Source organism: Branchiostoma lanceolatum, chromosome 19 (genome assembly GCF_035083965.1).
Source record: "Branchiostoma lanceolatum isolate klBraLanc5 chromosome 19, klBraLanc5.hap2, whole genome shotgun sequence".
NCBI lineage: Eukaryota > Metazoa > Chordata > Leptocardii > Amphioxiformes > Branchiostomatidae > Branchiostoma > Branchiostoma lanceolatum.
This window is the reverse complement of record NC_089740.1, coordinates 6,736,091-6,756,170: the sequence shown is the minus strand read 5'-3', so window position 1 is coordinate 6,756,170 and position 20,080 is coordinate 6,736,091. Positions and strand designations below refer to the sequence as shown.

Here is a 20,080-nt window from a genome sequence, read left to right as displayed (position 1 = left end):
AAGGAAGAGTAAAATGTAATGAAAAATCGGTCAATTGTTCTAGAATCAACCTTGTATCTTTTTAAAGTGTTGATTTATCAAGTCATAAAGTTCTTTATTGTGATGGCAGATTTTCTGTAGTTATTGCCAAAATGATGAATACGAATTCGAAAGGAGTTCTTTCCCGCAGCATGTCATACATCAATTGTTGTACACTTAGAATTTGTAATGTTTGGGTTTCCTGCAAAATGTTGCCAGATTGTCTTAATTCGTTTGAACGGTTGATAGGAGAAGACCATGGCAATTCTTTTGTTGCTACCTTAACTATCGTTAGTTTGTTAGCTATTTGTTTGCAGTGAGAAGGTACATCTTATTTTTGTTTTCATAGCCCTTTCTTGGCCAGTTTGTCTACATTCATCTTCTATTAGTGTCAATATACAATCAAACCTGGATTCAGCAACCACTCAAGGGACTGAGGTTCCTGAAGACATGTAGTTGCTGACGGCAGGGTGCGATTAACTATGTAAAAATGGATGGGACTGTTTTATTGTGGCTTGTGACTGGAGGTGGTTGCCTGTGCCAGTTGTCCGACCAGGTTTGACTGTATTGGTCAATTTAATACAAAGCAAATGATGTGCATGCTCTATGTACTCTAGCTCTGCTTCTGTGTGTTTTGCTTTTACAATATTTTAAAAAGGATCTTTTCCTACCTGACTTTACTTGTGATAAACAACAGCAGGGCTACACCAATCAGTGCCCCTAGGATAGAGAACCACACACTGCTGTCGAACGGCAGTAGGAAGCCGAAGATGCCACTGCCCTTAGGCTCTGGTTTCTTGGAGACCATGCCGACGCCATGGTCCATGAACGGATGAGTGAAGTCCACCACGCGTTCCCTTATCGCGCTGATAGTCAGCGGTCCGATGGCTATGTCTGCTCTCTGGAAAGGAACAAGCAGCGAAGATAAGCGTAAGAAGCCTGTTTTTTAGGTCCCGGTAGAGTTTGTTTCTGAAGTACTAGTTTTCTGATAGCTACCGTGTTCTGATTACTTGCAAAGATCTGATGGCCTCCCGAGCAAAAAAAGTCAGAACCCGGTATGCAATCAGAACACGAGATATCATCAGAACCAAGGATATACAGAAAAAAAGCTCAGTGGGGCCTGTAACAAAGGTTAGCTAGGCCGCAAGAGTCTTGGAACTGATTTTTCTAATGTGTTAATAATCTCCAAAAGCAACTTATATGTTTGGGATTTCTGATGCAATGGTAATATTGACAATATTCGTTGGTCTTAAGAATAAGGGATCTGGCTGGTGTCGGTATGAGTAAGTCTGTAAGAATGGTAACTTTATAAAAATAAACAATCAGGGATCTTTGAAATCAAGCTGGTGTGGCAGAGTAAAAACGGTAATTTAAAAACAATCAGGAATCTTAGACTTAGAATAAAGCTGGTGTGGTTATGAGTAAGAATGGAAAACTTATCAAATGTTACTTAATGGAAAAGATGGCGTGTTTCGATGGTGATGTAAAATATATTTGTTGGCCTTCAGAATAAACAATCAGGGATCTTTCAACTCAAGCTGGTGTAAGAATGGCAAACTTCAACAAAAGTTACAAAGGAATAGATAAAATGTATGAATTAAGTTGTTTTTGCTGCTCACATTATACATGACCTCTCCCACCATGCCGTTCCAATGAGAACCATTTCCTTCCGGGGCACCAAACTTGTGGTCAGGCACTTCGTACAGCTCGTACGTGAACCCTAGATTCTTTGCCAGCTCGTTCAAGATGTCTATGCAGAAGCCGCTATACTTGTACGTGCCGTCTTTGTTTTCCCGTTTCATGACAAAAGGCTCTTCCTGCAAAAACAACAACAAACACAATTAACTCCATCATAAATAGTTTCAACAGGTTGGTACATCCATGAATATTGACTTCCCTTCACACAACCAAAATTGTTCTCAGCTGCCAACGTTTCTGTTGCTCCTACTATACCTTCCTTGACACATAATCCACTAGTCATGAACAGTAATGGGGGCTGGGGTTGGTACACGTCCAGTCACGTTTGGGACCGCATTCTTCCCACTGCAGCGCCCCCTAGCATGCGGGGAGGTATCAGACGAACTACCGAAACGTTGGCCGGTGTTAACAATTTTGGTTGTGTTAGGAAATGATTAGTTTCAAACTCGTTGAACTTACCGTCGTTAAATCAGCTCTACAGATTTTTCAAGAGTGCTGTGTCTGATTTGTCGTTGATATTATTTTCACAAAACCAACAAACTTTATTTGTGACAAGCCATGTTTAACAAACGCTAATATTTAGCGATCCGCCTTTAACAAATTGTCCTTAGTTTGTCTGAGGGCACACAATCAATGTAGGGCCCCATAGGTTACGATTTCAAAGACAGAAGCATCATTGATATTCTGGATCATTGTCAAGATGCACCTCAATGTCGGAGCTAGACAGCTGCAAGCCTGCAATACAGAAAAAAAGTTTTGTCTTGGGAACAGTGTTGAAAAGAGAGAGGGCGCCTCCTTGACTTTGAAAGAAAACTAATCCATCTAAACTATCAAGTGCTCTCTGCCTTGAGCTTTGCATAGGCGTCTATCCCCACTGACTAAATGATGCCCCCTAGAAACACTTATTTTTACTTTGTGCGTTCGGGGAAGTAAGACTCTTTATTTGGATAGATCGATATAGAAGTAGCTTAAGTGTCACCTTCACCGTGTTAAGGGGATGAAGTATATCCTCGTGAGTGAATAGCTTCAGGGTAGATGAGTAATAAGATGATGGTATTTATTGAAAGAAACACTCTAGGTTCATTCTCCCTGAGGTATCGCCCTCTAGAACTACTTATGAAACTGGTCAACACTTCAACTACAGAGACTTAGAGACTATTTTTAGTGCTAAGTAATAGTGATTATGGTAGATCGATTTTAATCGTTAACGCGGAGATTCACAATATAATGTAATGTGTTGTGATCTTATATAATATAACAATATAATATAATGTAATATGATACAATACAATATGATATAATATAATATGATATATGATATATGATATATGATATATGATATATGATATATGATATATGATATATGATATATGATATATGATATATGATATATGATATAATATAATATAAATCTGATATAAGAGATGGATAAGAGACGAACTACATGTAGTCTTGATCCTAGACCAAAAGTAGTTGAAGGTCGTTCAGATGTAACCGATACGACTTGAAATAGACAAGCAAATAATTTTCCAACACTGCTGTGCATAGATATAGTTGAAGAAACCATATATAGACCAACATGTAGTCCGAACCTAGTTGAACACCGTATAGGTGTAACTGATACGACCGTAATCGCAAGTCAACAGTGCAAATGGTTTTCAAGACGATGTAGATGTGGAGTACTACGTCATTGAAATCAATTCTAAGTGGATTCTTATGTACCTTTCACCGATATTCCTGAGTGCTATTCACCCCGTTAAAATTGACCTACAGGACGCTTGTAACCTACTGTGTGTCCTTTGCTGAAGGTTACTCGAGTTAAGCAGCGCCCGAGGAGTCTTTCATATGAATTCTTTAGTTGCAAAGTTGATTTGATGTATCCCTATTGCCTTGGCTTTCTTAATCTTCCACAGCTTTTCACCCTTTTTTTGAGTACTCACAAGGGTTTTTAAAGATGAAATATAAAGGTTTTGGGCACTATTTGTCAGCTTGGGGTCGTTAACATTCCTTTTAACTGTTTATTACCTGCTGCGACACACTAGATGGCATTTTTTACGGGCACAAGGTTCTATCTGACCATAAAAGTTAGGATTGAAAGCACGGTTTACTTTCTCGCTCCAAACGCAAGGCAGGTTTACCGTCCTTCACTTTGCTACTCAGACGGCGCATTGATTTTCATATAGTAATGGTAAAACTTGCGCGGTAATTCGTTTTCTCCGGTGTTTCCTCCTAAGAGGACTGACATATCACCTATCTCCTGTTCTAGTGCTTGACGAATGTCGTTGGAATACTTTGTGCTTTTCCTGCCCACTCTATGCTAAGCTCTGCCCACTTTTCGGGATAATTGTGGGCTTACACCGCATGGCTGCGGTCCACATAAAGCAATAAATCACACGGAAAACTGAACTCCACTTTGCGTGTTCATCAATAAAAAGATCATCTTCAGAAACTTTCTAAGGAATTTATGGCCTCCCCGAGGACATTGAATGCTTTGTATGGGATTGTTGTTCTTTTGTTCTTCATGAAGAAATTAGTTTTTATATTTTATTCATGCGACTTCTGCAATGATCTAGTGATTAAGTTATTTACGTAGCATTCGGCAGTATGCCAAATACTTGCTTACACATGCTTTCTCTGCTTAGCAGTCAGGTTGCTAAAAGAGTATAGAACACACAGCACTACCAGCAGTAAACGGCCTAGGTGCTATAGAAACGGAAATAGGCTTCTAATATAACATATAGTGTGCACGGGGGAATGACCTGATTGACTTGGCAGTTAACTGCTAGAGTGGTATAGCATGTTAAAACCCTGTTTTGGAGTGGATCCAATATAGTTTTTCCTGTATGTGACTGCACGAAAACGCAAATTTCCGAGAGTATCCGGGTCCTGACATACCCGTGAAATGTACGGTGTCCAGGCCGTGTACGTACATGACTTTCCAGGCTCGGCGTGTACGGTCCTAGATGTTTTCTTACTTACCTGGACTTATGCTTGCTTGGCAAGTGCACGGGAATTAACGTCACCCTTACACGTGATATAAAGTGGAAACAGGCTGAAAAAAGAAGGGGCATTATCTGCGGCACTATGTGCGTTTTCGGTGATAATTACTTGAACGGAGGTTACATTATTTTCTACCGTTTGATAGAAAGCTTGTATTGGCTTGATTTAACGTGATCTGATTCTTATGAGTGCAACGAAAGGGTCATCTACTAGACAGAGAAGCTTTTCATTTTACATATATGTGCATTGTGTTGTCTACCACATCGTCCGCTTGAACAAAATACACAATTGGCGCCCCCATATGTAGGAGTGCTATCGTATATTGGTCGACAAGAAAGGTTTCCAAAAATACAGAAAAAAGGTCATAATCAATGAGGCTTGGTTTTGCATGGGCCGGCATTTCCAACGGGTCCGCCCAGGACCCAAATATAGTAAGTCATATTTTTGTGTTGGAAATGTGGCATTAGAGAATATGCAAATTTTCCCTACTGACCTACTGACACTTGACATTTGCACCAATAAAACAGGCATTGCAGTAAGATTGACATTTGACATTTGATTGGACACAAGGGTTTCACTAATCCATGAAATTGGGGTTTAATTGGGGTTGAACCTCTTTCTCCGAGTATCGGCAGATTTTAAATCCACTCTACAGTAACATTGTTTATTGCCTGCTTGTAAATACGATTAAGAGATCAACTGGTGTTCACAACGGCCTTTTAAAAACGACTTTAAGGGGAAAACGTACGAGGCATTTGCCACCCTTGGTTATCAATTGTAATTTTGCCACTCTGAAGGTTGAAATGTGTTTCCAACACAATTACATTGATCACATGTGGGACTTACCCAAATTTTTGACTGGAGAACTCCAGCCTTGTGAATGAATTGAGAAATACACCGCTTTTGTGAGGCCACGTTATGCAGATAGAACACGTGACTAGGAGTGGATCATAAGTTGCAGAAAGTTTATGGTGCCCCCCGTCTCTGTTGAGGGATGGCTATAAGGCCCTGATGAATAAATGGCTTCTTTTATTCTCCTTGAAACTTCTTGTCTCTGTGTTCAAGATTCTTCCATTGTCCAATGTGGCAGTATCCAGGTGACGCTGTATGTGTTGTAATACCCCCGAAATACGATTTGCAAGAAATGCATATTCTATTGTTTTCCTAAACAAAAGTACATGTGCAACATAACGTGAAAAACGAGAGAGGGTGTCAAAAGAAAAAAAACATATACCACGGACAGAAAAAGCTGTAAATGGAAAAAGAAACTGAATACAAACTACATGTATGTACATGTGCATGTATTGAGTTTGTATAACAAATATACACACAAACTGATATCGAAGAATGAAGGATAAACAATACGAATGAAAAAATAACCTAACACTGTGAAAAAGAAGCAATAGAATAGACATTATGATTACAATATTCACTCTGTCCATTTCGCTACACAAATATGAACATGCTCAATTGCCGTATACGTGAGATGGCATATTTAATTAGGAACTGCACCACATGTGAATTGGCTTAATAGGTCGGAAATGGGGCGCGTGTCAATGTTGATTATAAATGTTAGACCTCTCAATTTTCAGACTCTTTCCTGAAGTCCCGGAGTACTAATCAATTTAGAACATGTCAAAAGTTACGAGACGCTTTGGGACGAAGAGAATGATCAGTTATACTCGGCTGCGTTTCAAAGATGTTGAAAGGACCATCCATCAAAATAGATGAAAGTCCCCAATGTATTTTTCTTTTGTGAACATCCTTATCTATAGGGACAATCTTTATGACCCCATAGGTTTCATCCACAAAATAAAACCTCTCTGTATGGATTGCTTTGTAAATACTGAATGCGGTGTTTTGAAGTACGCCAGAAACGAAGAGTATAATACGTTTTACTCGACTGCGTTTCAAAGATGTTTAAAGTACCATTCATCAATGTAGATGAAAATCCCCAACGTATTTTTCTTTTGTGAACATCCTTTTCTATAGGGACAATCTTTATGACCCCATAGGTTGCATCCACAAATAAAACCTCTTTGTATGGATTGCTTTGTAAATACTGAATGCGGTGTTTTGAAGTACGCCTGAAACGAAGAGTATAATAATTTTACTCGACTGCGTTTCAAAGATGTTTAAAGTACCATTCATCAAAATAGATGAAAATCCCCAATGTATTTTTCTTTTGTGAACATCATTATCTATATGGACAATCTTTATGACCTCATAGGTTGCATACACAAATAAAATCTCTTTGTATGGTTTGCTTTGTAAAGGCTGAATGCGGTGTTTTGAAGTTCGCCAGGAATGATTTTCCATCGGGCTACGGGTTCATACCCTTAAAAGCACGATTTATCATTTAATATTACCCTCTGGTATGCAGGTATCCATGTCACAAAGCATTAGCCCTCCGGGGATGCCAAAATCCCGGGAATTTCTTTCAAGCTCTCTCACAAAATATAAGGTCATTGCCATACTTCAAGTCGCTTAACTTTTATTCAGTGCGTGAATAGTACCATGTTGAAAACATGGTAAGAAATCGTTTTTCCCCGCTGCGTAGCATTAATAGTGCCAGAAAGACAAATCTCTTAACTTTACGACCACCTTCGACACTTGTGCTTCCCTGGTTGAATCTTAAGTCATGTGGGGAGTCAGATACTGTCTTCACTGTCGTTTTTCTTCCCTTTCAAGGTTGTTAGCGATTCCCCAGCTTGGCATGCCCTTCTTAAGGGACATTTTCGTTGGTCCGAAACATTGACATGGTAGTCTGTCATACATGTTCAGCGCGTGATCCCCAATGAGGGCAGCTGTATCATAACACTCCAGCACTACAATACACGCCACGCCAGTAGAAACACATAGAGTCTGATGAAACCTTTAAAAAAAACGCCCTGAAAAAGACCCATGTATAGATCCGTATCTATGTGGAACTTTTTTCCAAACCGGATAAAAACGGCAACAAAGTCCAAGTTTAGGCAGGAGATCATAAGGCACATGTATATAAGCTAGGCAATTGGAATGTAGTAGGTATATAGCTGTAACAGCTGTTATGTACTTTGTCAGTTGTATGTTGTTTTTTGTACCCCAGGAAGATTAGCTACTTACTTGTTACATGTAGGATAGCTAATGGAGGAAATAAAGTATCCAAGTATCCATTATCTTAGAGAAGGATAGACTGTACAACAGCTCTACAGAGGATATGCAGAGCACAGGTCGTTAGACGAGAATTACGGTTGGTGTCTGTAAGTCTTGCTTCAGGATACGTTTTACAGTCAACCTTCAACAGAGTGCTATCTCAAGACTTCACCTTTGGTGTTAAGTTTGGAATCAAAAATGAATAGAGTTATGTTACGGTTGCTATTTTAAGTGTTGTCTCACAAGGGCAACTGAGGATGTCAAGGTCTTCGTCGACTACAATGGATGAACATCGTACTAACTCTAGCATAAGCTGGCATGATGCTATTTTTGTATATGAAATGCATACAACTTTTTGATATGGTCAGAGGTTATATTGTATGATCTGTCTTCACCGAATACAAATGAGATTCTCATGGTTAAACAGCTATGCTCGTATGCCGTGCTGGTACCAGGTAAACGATCAAGGGTCAAGGCAAAATCCCAAAGTTTCTAAAGAGCTTTACGCACGATTTTTATACCGAACACGAATACACAACTTTTTGACCCCACGGGAAATGCAAAGCGATACAATCCTATCACGTTTCGCAAACTAAGAGCCAGCTCGGAATATGCTATCAAGGCGGAACTCAACAATAGAGAACATAACCAGGAGATAGCTTTCATATCTATTGTTGAAATCTTGGCAACAGACGTGTGCTTCTTTTAACTATTGGCTTGACGTCGTTTCAACCTGATGTGATTGAAAGGTAGGACGCTTGCAGTCATGTCAAACGGATCTAGAGTCTTAGCAAAATTACTTAGAAACACTCTAACTGTTCTTATCAGCGACGTACCATTCCATCATGTACAAATAAAATCTCGCGTGCCTTGTTTTGATATCGTCCATAAAAAATGGGGTCAGCGGCCTGGATGGTCTGCAACGCTTCCAGCCCGGAGGGATAAAACCGTGGCGAAACGGCGCATCGTTCTATCATAACAAAATCAATACATTTTTACACATTGACGTCATACCCTCTACCTACTTTCCACACGTAATTACTCTGAGGACCAATCCATAACATGTTATGTTCCCGGCCTGGCGCTGAGCTCAACATCAGAGTAAATTAGAGGATCAATTTCGCATGTTAGCAAACTCCATCCTTCCAAAGTAGGCCAAATGCACAATGTGTGTAAATGGAGGAAACAGTTTTTACGAAGTTATTTATCTATGATCAAACGTGCTAATGTCAAAAGTGATTTGTTGAAGTACGTAGTGCATGGTTTAAGGTGTGTTCTATCATCACATTACCAGTCAGTCAGTATTTGAGTTGGCCAAATCATGGAAAATCAAAGTAGGCCAAATCATGGCAAATGTGCAATGTTTGTAAGAAGCGGAAACAGTCTTTACGAAGATGTCTGTCTATAATCATACATGCTAATGTCAAAAGTGATTTTGTTCACATAAGTAGTGCATGGTTTAAGGTGTTTTTTTATCATCACATTACCAGTCAGTCAGTCAGTCAGTATTTGAGTTGGCCAAATCATGGAAAATCAAAGTAGGCCAAATAATGGCAAATGTACAATGTGGGTAAGAAGCGGAAACAGTCTTTACGAAGTTATCTATATATCTATAATCATACGTGCTAATGTCAAAAGTGATTTTGTTCACATATGTAGTGCATGGTTTAATTAAGGTGTGTTCTAGTATCACATTACCAGTCAGTCAGTCAGTATTTGAGTAGGCTAAATCATGGTAAATCAAAGTAGGCCAAATCATGGAAAATGTACAATGTGTAAAAGCGGAAACAGTCTTCATCATGTTATCTATCTATCTATCTATAATCATACGTGCTAATGTCAAAAGTGATTTTGTTCACATAAGTAGTGCATGGTGTGTTTTGAGTTTGCTACATGCGTCTTTAAAACACATTCTTAAGCCCCTATGTCACTGGACCCGCGGCACGTTGGCGGCCTCGTTGCGTTCTAAATTGGATTTGTGTTGCCCTTGAATTCATAATGGGAATACCATGCAAAACGTGCAAGTATAAGAAGAAAATAAAATAAATACACAGCGTGTAAAAAGATTAATTTTACCGATGAAAGTCGTTGAATGAGGTCGCCAACGTACACGGGTCCAGTGAGCCAGGGGCTTTAGCTTATAGGGTTTCTATGTCGTTCTTTTTAGTGCCAGAGAATTCTGTCTTTTATTTCTGTCTGAAGTATAATTTGTTCGTGTATAAATTGCTGGCTGTCCTTTGTGCCTAGAGATCCGCATAGCCATTTCGCAGTCATATTTCATACAGGCAAAGGCCAGTTACCTGTATTATCGTTATCACTCGGTAGCAGACAGATTCTCTGCAACTTATAACTACCAAGCAATGCGGCTATCCAGTTATTTTATTACAGGAATGTCTAGGATGTAATGGAAGCTCTAAGTCCTCTACCAGGACTGAATACTAATGTGAACTTCATTGATACAGCACAGGACTTTCTGGATGCACAAAGGTAGATAATATTATTTCAACATAAAGAAAGACAAACCTAATGTGTCTAGATATAGCCAAAAGTAGTATCTGATGGTACTGTGGACCGGAGTTGGATTAGATGGCATCAACACATTAGCATTGAAATAGTCAGGAACCGTACTGGCCAACCTTAACTTTCCACGCTCATGCAAAGAGCTAGACTGCGTTGGCTTGGTCATTTTAAACGAATACCTAGGCTGAGACTTCTCAGGGTGGCACTAAACTGTTTCCCAGTAGGAAGAATAAAAAAAAGGGGGGAGGGGGGCATGATATTGAAACGAACTGTTGAGCGAGACCTTGCTGAGATGGGCAGCAGTTGAAAGGGGGTGCAGCGGACAGCATCAAACAAAACAATGTGGAAAACAATGACGGCCCACCTCAGTAGAAGAAACTGTAAATACGGTGAAGATGATCATGAACAGGGGTATCTAAATTTGTCTCTGGTTGCAATAATGTCCATCAAAGTCTCTTCGCTGTCATTTTCCCAAGAACTACAAATGATGTCCATCAAAGTCCTTGTTACATGTATGTTTCCTATGTCTCTATATATCACACGTATGTTTCCTACATCCACGAACTTGCAATTACCATTTGGACACAACTAAACTTTCAGTAATAACAAGGTATACCATATGTCATCAACTTCCGTTCGCACTACATTTTCTAATATCTGAACATTCTCTAAAACGTAGTTAACATACAAGTGGTTGTCAAGTTTCAATTCCAGGATTTTAGAATGTTTTAGAAATGCACCAAAGCATTATATCCTTCTTGAAAAGCCAACAACAGATGGTACTTCCCTAAGCTGCGCTGTAGTCGAGAGAAAATTGCAAGATAACCGTTGCAGACGATAAAGTAGGTCATCGCGTCAGTAAAGTACTCTTTCATGTCATGAGTTGATCGATACGTTACAGCAAACTGCCTTCCAAATGGTGTCCACTGTCAGGGTTGGACGCCACAACTGATAAGATAGTTCCGCTCTTCTTTTTCCCAACGTTCGTATCAAACTTGTCAACATATCTGTTTTATACAGAAGAATTCGAACTTTGTACCGTGTACAATTGTCGTGCAATAAAGTATGGCAACAACTATTAAACATCATACAAAAAAGAAGTATAGAATAAAATGCAACATCCTAATTACTAATACAATACAATAAGGGTTAATAACTTAGCTTAAGTTTTTGATATAGTGTTGAAATCGAGTGGGGTTTATCCTTAGTTTCGGTTTTTTTTTCTAATGACAAAGCAGTCGTTTAAATATTTATATATTTTTTTGCATTTTGGGGTTTGTTGTATTTAGATATATACTCAAAACAGTTTGTGGCATCTAGACTCTTATAACTATATGAGTATTATTTGACATTGCATGCGATAGTATCAGAAACGCAAATACCATAGCTATAAAAGTCTTGCTTTGTTAACGTTAACAGACGTTGAGAGGCTTACCGAATGTTTTATGATGAATAGTATAAGCATGCTTAGAGTTCCCATTACAAATGTATTAAATGGTACGTCATTCTTTGTGTTCGTTGCGTTTCACATTGTTTGACATCGCATAAGATAGCATCAGAGTTGCAAATATTCTATCTGTAAGGTCTTGCTTTAGAAACGTTAACAGATGTTGAGAGGCGTACCGAATATTGTATGATGAATGATATAAGCATGCTTAGAGTTCCCATTATAAATGTATGAAATGGTACGTCATTCTTTGAGTTTGTTGTGTTTCATCTCCGTTTGGAGAGTGCCCGGGGTCATACTGAATGCATTTGCTTGGCAACGTTCAGACACTGGGCGGATGAATAAACAGAAACTAGAAACGAAGTGGCGCGGTGATTCATTTGCAGATAAAAGCGCTCCGGTGGTACGGTCTTTCCATAATCCCCCGAATAGTAGAAACGAAGCCTTGTTGGCTAGATACAGATCTCATATCCACAGGCGAAGTCGGCTGTCTTTGCAAGGAGCTCCACAGATGAGTATCTCTCATGCATATAAACCAAGTTCCTGTCATCAACCTTGCACAACGGCGAACATTTCGAATTCCACCTTTGTTGCGCAGCAAAACGCCTTTGTGATATTCTGTGCACGTGTATCTTTTTTTTAGATTACATTAAAGTTAAGATACAATAAAATGTACTGTCAACGCTCCTGCACCGAAATGCAAAACAGCATTGCGAACATTTCCACCTTTGTTGTACAGCAAAACACCTCTGTGATATTCTGTGCACATGTATCTTTTTTCTTCAAATTATATTAAAGTTACGATACAATACGGTGCACAGTCAATGCTCTTGTACCAATATGCAAAACAGCATTGCGAACATTTCACTTTTGGTGTACAGCAAAAAATCATTTGTGCTATTCTGTGCACACGTATCTTGTTTTCAAAGTGCATTTAAGTTTGAATAAGATTCGATACGGTGTAGAGACAACACTCGTGCACCAACATACAACACAGCATTGCGAACATTTTCACCTTTGTTGTACAGCAAAAAATCCTTTGTGATATTCGGTGCACATGTGTCTTCTCTTTCAAAGTGCATCTATCTTTGGATAAGATACAATACAGTGAACAGCCAATACTATAGCACCAACATGCAAAAAAGTATGTACTGCCTTTGCCAAGTTTGCCAATGGGTTGCTTTTGTCGAATGACAGCCTTTTATTCCCTATTTCCCCAGACGAAGTGAAAGAAGTCGATGACGAATCGATAAGGCTACCGTTAAGTCTCAAAGAGACTAATGTCAAAGCCAAGGCTCTAATAACAAGCGATACACTGTTTTCCCAGGACATATGAGATAGCTATGCTACCGTGCATATGCACATACATTGTTGGGATACGAAACGACGTAGTTCACTGGGTATGTTATTAATATTCTTGCACTGATAATGGGTGATGGAATGGTCGAAAACAAAACATGCACTGCCCGAAATCCACTATTTAAGCATACAGTAAAGCATGCGTAAAGATTGAGAAGAGGATCAAAGATGAAAAAACGCACTCTTTAGGCATGGTCTGAGATATGCTCAAATATGGGATTTCTTGCAGTGATGCACCATGAGTATAAGTCTAACAGATTGAGAATATTTTTTCTGTCTTTTGATGCCGGGTGTGGTGATATGTCAACAACCTTAATGTTCACAGGACGTTTTCATTTTATCCTTCGAGTCGACTTTGTCATTCTCTAAAGATACTTCGAATCGACAGTCCTGGTTCGAAGTTATATAAATAGTTAATGGTACCTATTTGACACAAAGTTTGACAAGAAGCATCTTTTATTCATATATATTACCTGCGTGCCTTTGAGTTCCTAGTTCAGATAACTTCTGGACAGCAAGTCGCTTTGGGTAAATGTATAATTCCTTTTGGTCAAGCCAAGGCTCATTTCAGCGGATAGGCCTAATATATCTTTGAGATGCGTTTCTTGTACTGTAACAAATTCGGTTAGGCATGGAAGGTCCAGTGTATACATAAATGATGTTCTGTGGTAAACGATAAGACTAGGTTCAGGATGTAGCATGATTTGCACAAGGTTTAATTTCTCCGTGGATATCAAAAGTCTGAAAAGATTTTTCACCTTTCAAACAGTCGAATTCATGCATGACGACTAGACCGTACTTGAAGTGATATTTTCTAATAGTAATTCCATACATTACTTGAATTCTTTGCAACATCGAGTTAGACGAATATTTCTCTACTATCATCAATGTATTTCCACCAATTTGATATTATGCTAATCAAGTTGATACAGAACATATAATCTTACCAGTCTGCTATTAGTAGTCTGTGCAGTAGTAGCATGTAGTGCATATCAGAGACCTTTGTATCTAAAGCTAGGGAAAGTTGGTCGCGCTACCCTGTGAAATCCTGACATGTTTTTTGGCCCATTCAAGACCTCAGATCTAAAGTAATGTTCATTTCTAATCTCATTTAAGATCGCGAAAAATAAAAATAAAAAGAAGGGGATATCATACACTTTACAGAAGGTAACGAAGTTTTGTGTTACGTATTAACCAAGAGTAGCGAGAAATGATTAACATCTGTATAGCTAGACGATATCGGTATATGCAATGTAACGTTACACTTAGTAACCCAAAAGATAAATTCCAAACACAGATTCTGCATGATACTTCTGATGATATTGGCATTCACAGTAGGAGTACAATCCTGTTCATCGTTCCCATATACACCTAGGGTAACACTTAACTTCCAGGACCCCATTTGGAGTCATGTGCTCCTTCCGATTCTTGGTAAATTGATCAACAAGGTCTCAGGTTCAAAGTACCGTTGGCTTCTCTGCATTGAAACTAACTTAAAGTTTTGAATAGCGGTGTACTTCAAACGGTGTACGGTACGGATGTCCTCAAGTAATGCAAGCATGCTGGTATGATGCATCTGCACCTGCCCGTGCCCTTGGAAGCTTGGTAAATTGATCAAGAAGGTCTTAGGTTCCACGTACCGTTGGCTGCTCTGCTTGCCACTAGGTTAATGTTTTGAATAATTACTGCAAACGGTGTGCGGTACGGATGTCCTCAAATAATGCAAGGATGCTGAAATGATGCATCTACACCTGCTCGTGCCCTTTTTGGTAAAATAAGCAACAAAAGGTCTTAGGTTCCATGAACCGTTGGCTGCTCTGCTTGACACTAGGTTAAAGTTTTGAATAATTACTGCAAACGGTGTACGGTACGGATGTCCTGAAATAATGCAATGATGCTGGAATGATGCATCTACAGCTGCCCGTGCCCTTGGAAGCTTGGTATATTGATCAGCAAGGTCTTAGGTTCCAAGTACTGCCGGCTGCCCAGACACTAGGTTAGAGTTTTGAATGATTACCTGCAAATGGTGTACGGCAAGGATGTTAATGCAAGGATATGTTGGAATGCCCGTGTCCTTGGTAGATTGAGCAACAAAAGGTCTCAGGTTCCGAGTGCCGTTGGCTGCTCTGCCTTGACGCTAGGTTAATGCAAGGAGGTTTCATATAGAAAACCTCATTGGTTAATATTTTGAAGAATCACTGCAAACGGTATACGGAACGGATGTCCTCAAATAATGCAAGGTATGATGCATCTACACCTGCCGTGCCCTTGGGGGCTTGGTAAATTGATCGACAAGGTCACATTGGTTTCCCTCGTCCCACCTGTCACACTGTATCTTGTCTGATTTGCTCCCTTGGGATCTCCCGAGGGCATGTTTCTGATAGCGCTGTTTGGTTGCTTGATGAATGAGAGTACCATTGCCGTGTCGACAAGCCTTCCGGGAGATCTAGAGATTTTGTTGATCAGAACTTTATGAACACGTCAGCGGCAAATCTCTTCATAACAAGACAGAGTGAGCGTACTGGCCACTCGATATATCGTGTAATTGGCAAATGGAGTAGAACAGATTCAAAATGTCGTCGCCTTATCTGTAACGTGTCACCAATGCCCTTTCTATCAGACAGTGTTTGCTTCCTTGTCAATATTCCCCAAGGGAAGATCCTTTGATATCGTATCCTCCAAGCGCCAATCAGGTTACTTAAAGTTGAACTATTTTCAGCACCATGTATGTATGGATAGGGAGGCGCCCATCTTCTTTTCTATAGCCCTTGGGCCACACAGCTGTGCAAGAACTACAGCAGAGGGCTAGTCTACTCGCAATGGTGTGTGCTTAACTGCTGCACATGTATACGCTTTCATAAAGCTGGATGCTAAGCAGAGAACTCATAATGCACGAATTAGTTACATTAAAAGAAGGAAACCCCCTTTTTCTGACTTTCTTTAAAAACAATTTGAAAGAATGCATAATTTACCCCATTCTTTGACAAATCCATCTATTTTGTCACTATTGTGCTCTTCTGATGTTGCAAAAGCCGGTCATCTTTAAAGTTGCTGACTATGCTGTTCTGTTAATAGCTTATTAAAGTATATCAGTCAGAAGGGAATTCTTTACCTCAAACTTTATTCTGAAACCTTCCTTGCGTTTTACAAATAAGGTACTCTGTATTGCTTTCTTCCTAAATCCTTAAGAACCCCCAGACCGCTACTCATTGTCACCAGGGGGCCATCTATTATCCTAAGTAGCACCGTATGTTAAGACGTACGTTTAAGTGTATATTAACCTGTCGTCTTCTCCATCATGGCGTTATGAGTCATATGTACGCGGAGAAGACCCTTTGTACAGCTGTGAACGTTACTTTTGATCAAGTCACACATTGTCACGAGGGACTAAAGTGGCATACGAACGTACTGCTGTGATCATTTACCCTTCTGCCTCTGTCACTCTGTCAGGTTCGATGATGCATCGTGTAAGCCCCAAACCTCCCACTGTTCATGAATTGCAACCCTTTGAAATGATTATTGAAGCTGGTCATATTAACTGTGTACGATGTTCTCTTAATAGTTTAGTGTATCAGAGAGAATGTCAGTCAGAATGGACTTATTTGCATCAAACTATTGTCTAATATGTTGCACCTTCCTTGCGTTTTACAAATGAGGTGCTCTGTATTGCTTCCTTCCTAAATCCTTAAGAACCCCCAGACCGCTACTCATTGTCACCAGAGGGCCCCATCTGTTAGCCTACGTAGCATGCTAGCACAGAATGTTAAGACGTACGTTAAAGTGTATATTAACCTGTCGTCTTTTCCATAATGGCGTTATGAGTAATCTGTATGCGGTGAAGACTCTTTGTACAGCTATGAACGTTACTTTGATCAAGTCACGTGGTGTCACGAGGGACTAAGGTGGCATACGAACGTACTGCTGTGATCATTTACCCTTCTGCCTCTGTCACTCTGTCAGGTTCGGTGATGCATCGTGTCAGCCCCACACTCTCATGGTTCAAAGAAACGCAACCCTTTGAAATAATTATTAGAGGTTGGAAGAATGATGGAGCTGTGGCATCTGAAAAAGCTTGCATTTGTATTGGTTATGGGGTAAGGCAGCATGGAGGAGGTTAAAGTGCTCGAAGTGTGACTCTTCTCCATCCCATCTGAGTGGAGTGAGGAAATAGGTTTTAAGTGGCTTTCCCAAGGGCACAACATTGAGGCCTGTCAGAGCAAGAACCTCTGGATTCTAAGACAACAACCCTAACCACAATACCGCCTTGCCACCAAAGATCCGAGGTCTATTATCCATGTACTTTCGCCCCATGTGAAATAGGGTGCTACACCCTTGCTCGACATTTAAAGCTCAACACAAAAAGCCATTATGTTGTCGTCTGGGAATTATGGCCCATGGCAACATGCACTTATTGCAGAAAGCACTGCGACGTATGACTTCAGGATGATATATTAGCAGATAGGCAATCCCCAGCAATGCGATAAATCATTTCCTACCGGGAAGCTTCGCATATGAAGAGCGTGAAGATGGCCCTTAGGGTTGTTGGTAGCAAGTCTGTCACATAATTACATTGAACGTAATAGAGATTGCCATCACTTGCTTTGGAAGTAAGCCAGCCCATTTCATCTTAGTTGGGAGTCTCCAGTTCCAAGAAAATTAGAGCCATGGGCTTGGATCACTAGACTTGGAAATAAAGACTATTGCAGTAAACGAATAAAAAGAAAAATAACGGTTTCCTTATCTATCTATCTATCTATCTATTTATTGGCTTGGTTGTTCAGCACACACAGCCATGGCTGTCCAACTAGCCTGTGGCTATTACAAAGGGATGGTTCTACTGACAAGGACAAGACTGGAATTTTGACATGTCGGACAGTACAACAAGCTATAAAGTACGTGTACATAAAAACAAACGGTTTCTTAGAAGCTCTAGTGCACTGCGGGTATGTGAAAATCCATAATGTGTCCATACACGTAGGTAGTTTGCTGGTATTCTTTTTAAATTACGAGGAAACACTTTCGGGCACCTTCACCTGAGCACATTGTGTCATTGGGCAAGGTCGACTGTTGGACACACGGCCTGCTTGCACCTGCCAATCACCAGTACATATTGAAAAGGGCAGCAAACATCTTGGCACATGTAACCCACTTCTAGATCGAGTCACGTGTCATGTGTTTCAAGTTAAAATCAACAACATCTACGTATCCTATTCATCTGTACTTTGTGTCTGGGTGTGGGCTTTGCTTTTTTGGTAACACAAATGAAATTACCACACATGTTGAGAAATTATATCACAGGAGATTGCATACAAATAGGTAAATACATCAAAGAATGTTTAGATACTAGAACCTGTAGTGTAAACGATATGTTAAACTCAAACATGTTGATTGTTTCATATACTTGTACGTACTAGGTACGTTTAGATTGATTTATTTGTGTCCACTTGTTTGTTTTGGCACACTTTCACACACAATTCTTCAGGGAAAAGCGGAGGGTGCGCGGCCGCGGGGACGTCCCCGTCGGTCGTGGATCACAGACCTAAAGGAGTGGACCGGTCATTCAGCCAACCAGATGACCAGACTGGCGGAAGACCGCCAGCAGTGGAGAACCTTTACTGAACGCTTTGCTGCCCCGACGGCTGACTAAGCTATGGGAGAGAGTGAGTGAGTGAGTGTTTGTTTTTATGTATAGTTTTAGACGATCTTACGAAAGTTGCTGTACTTTTGTGATAAAGCTTACTGTGTATCACACTGGGAAAATGATTAAACGTTACCTCCAGAGTAACTCCTCGTAGGAAGATCCCCCTCATCTTGTACTTACGCCCTGTGATAACGGCAAAATCGCAGCAACATGAGTAATATACCAACTTAACTCTCGGTTTTATCATTAAGAATTAAGACTGGTACACACGACTGTGAAAGTTTCTTGATGAAAAGACTTTCAAACGGCAACGGCAACACTTTTCCCTCCTCTTGCACCTATTATCTATTGTTTATCGTATCATGTATCATATATTTCTTGATGTGCAAATGAATAAATAACAAAACAACAACAGCATCCGCCATTTTTGATCAGCTTAGAATTAGTCGTCACGTGATCTGGAAGTCAGAGGTCACACAGGTCACGTGACACGAGGGTCTTCCCCATGCAGTGTGACTTCATAAGGGGCATTCACACATGACGGCCTGTTCCCCTTGACATGACATGACATGACACGGGAATCATGGGTATCACGCCTAATGCTTTTACTCCCTGGCGTTTTTGTAATATAGCACATATTGAAATATGTCCGTAAGTAGAGGACACCCCTATCTTTCTGAGAAATGCACTCGGTGCATGACACGTGTGTATGACTAATCCTGTACAAGGCTGTGCAAGTTGGCACTAGGCTCGCCATTGCCCCTGAGACTGTAACTCCTTTGCTACATCCTTCATGACTAATCTTGAAGATGTTGAGAAACGTATAAAATCAGGAACACAGTATATTAGACAAGACAGACCGGCTCGAGGAATAGAGAGGAGAGAACATGTGAGTGTGGAATAAAGATCGTTTCTCGACCACGGCAACAACTGGAGTTTGTCTTCACTTTCCATTGGAGAACCCCTCTCTTCTATTTCCTTACATTTTCATATGGGATCTTTTGCTCGGAGAGAGAGGTGTTTGCGTGCTGAACTAGAGTTGTTTGAAGGCAATCCTAGTACCTCGAGGCTGTTCAAATCTAGTTTGGTTGTAAAGAGAGGCTCAAATCCATTTGAGCATGGACATTGACTCGCAAACTCTCTTCTCCACCCATTCCTCTTATTTCTCAGTCAATTTTGAGAAACTCTGCCTCCTACATTTTACATATATAAAACGCATTGGTTGTGGCATTGAAATTGAGTCTGCACGACGCTGTATTCGA

General features: G+C 40.1%; 1 protein-coding gene across 2 annotated transcripts in view; it reads right to left on the bottom strand.

Moving 5' to 3' along the window:
* The window catches only part of LOC136425734 (glutamate receptor 4-like), a 63,360-nt gene that overhangs the window by 13,167 nt on the left and 30,113 nt on the right, over positions 1-20,080 (bottom strand). For both annotated transcript variants that reach the window (XM_066414677.1, XM_066414676.1), the window contains exons 3-5: positions 18,952-19,001; positions 1,638-1,835; positions 690-919 (exon numbers count right to left, since the gene is read on the bottom strand). In XM_066414677.1, the coding sequence (XP_066270774.1) occupies positions 690-919; positions 1,638-1,835; positions 18,952-19,001 (478 nt within the window). The remainder of the gene's footprint in view (positions 1-689; positions 920-1,637; positions 1,836-18,951; positions 19,002-20,080) is intronic.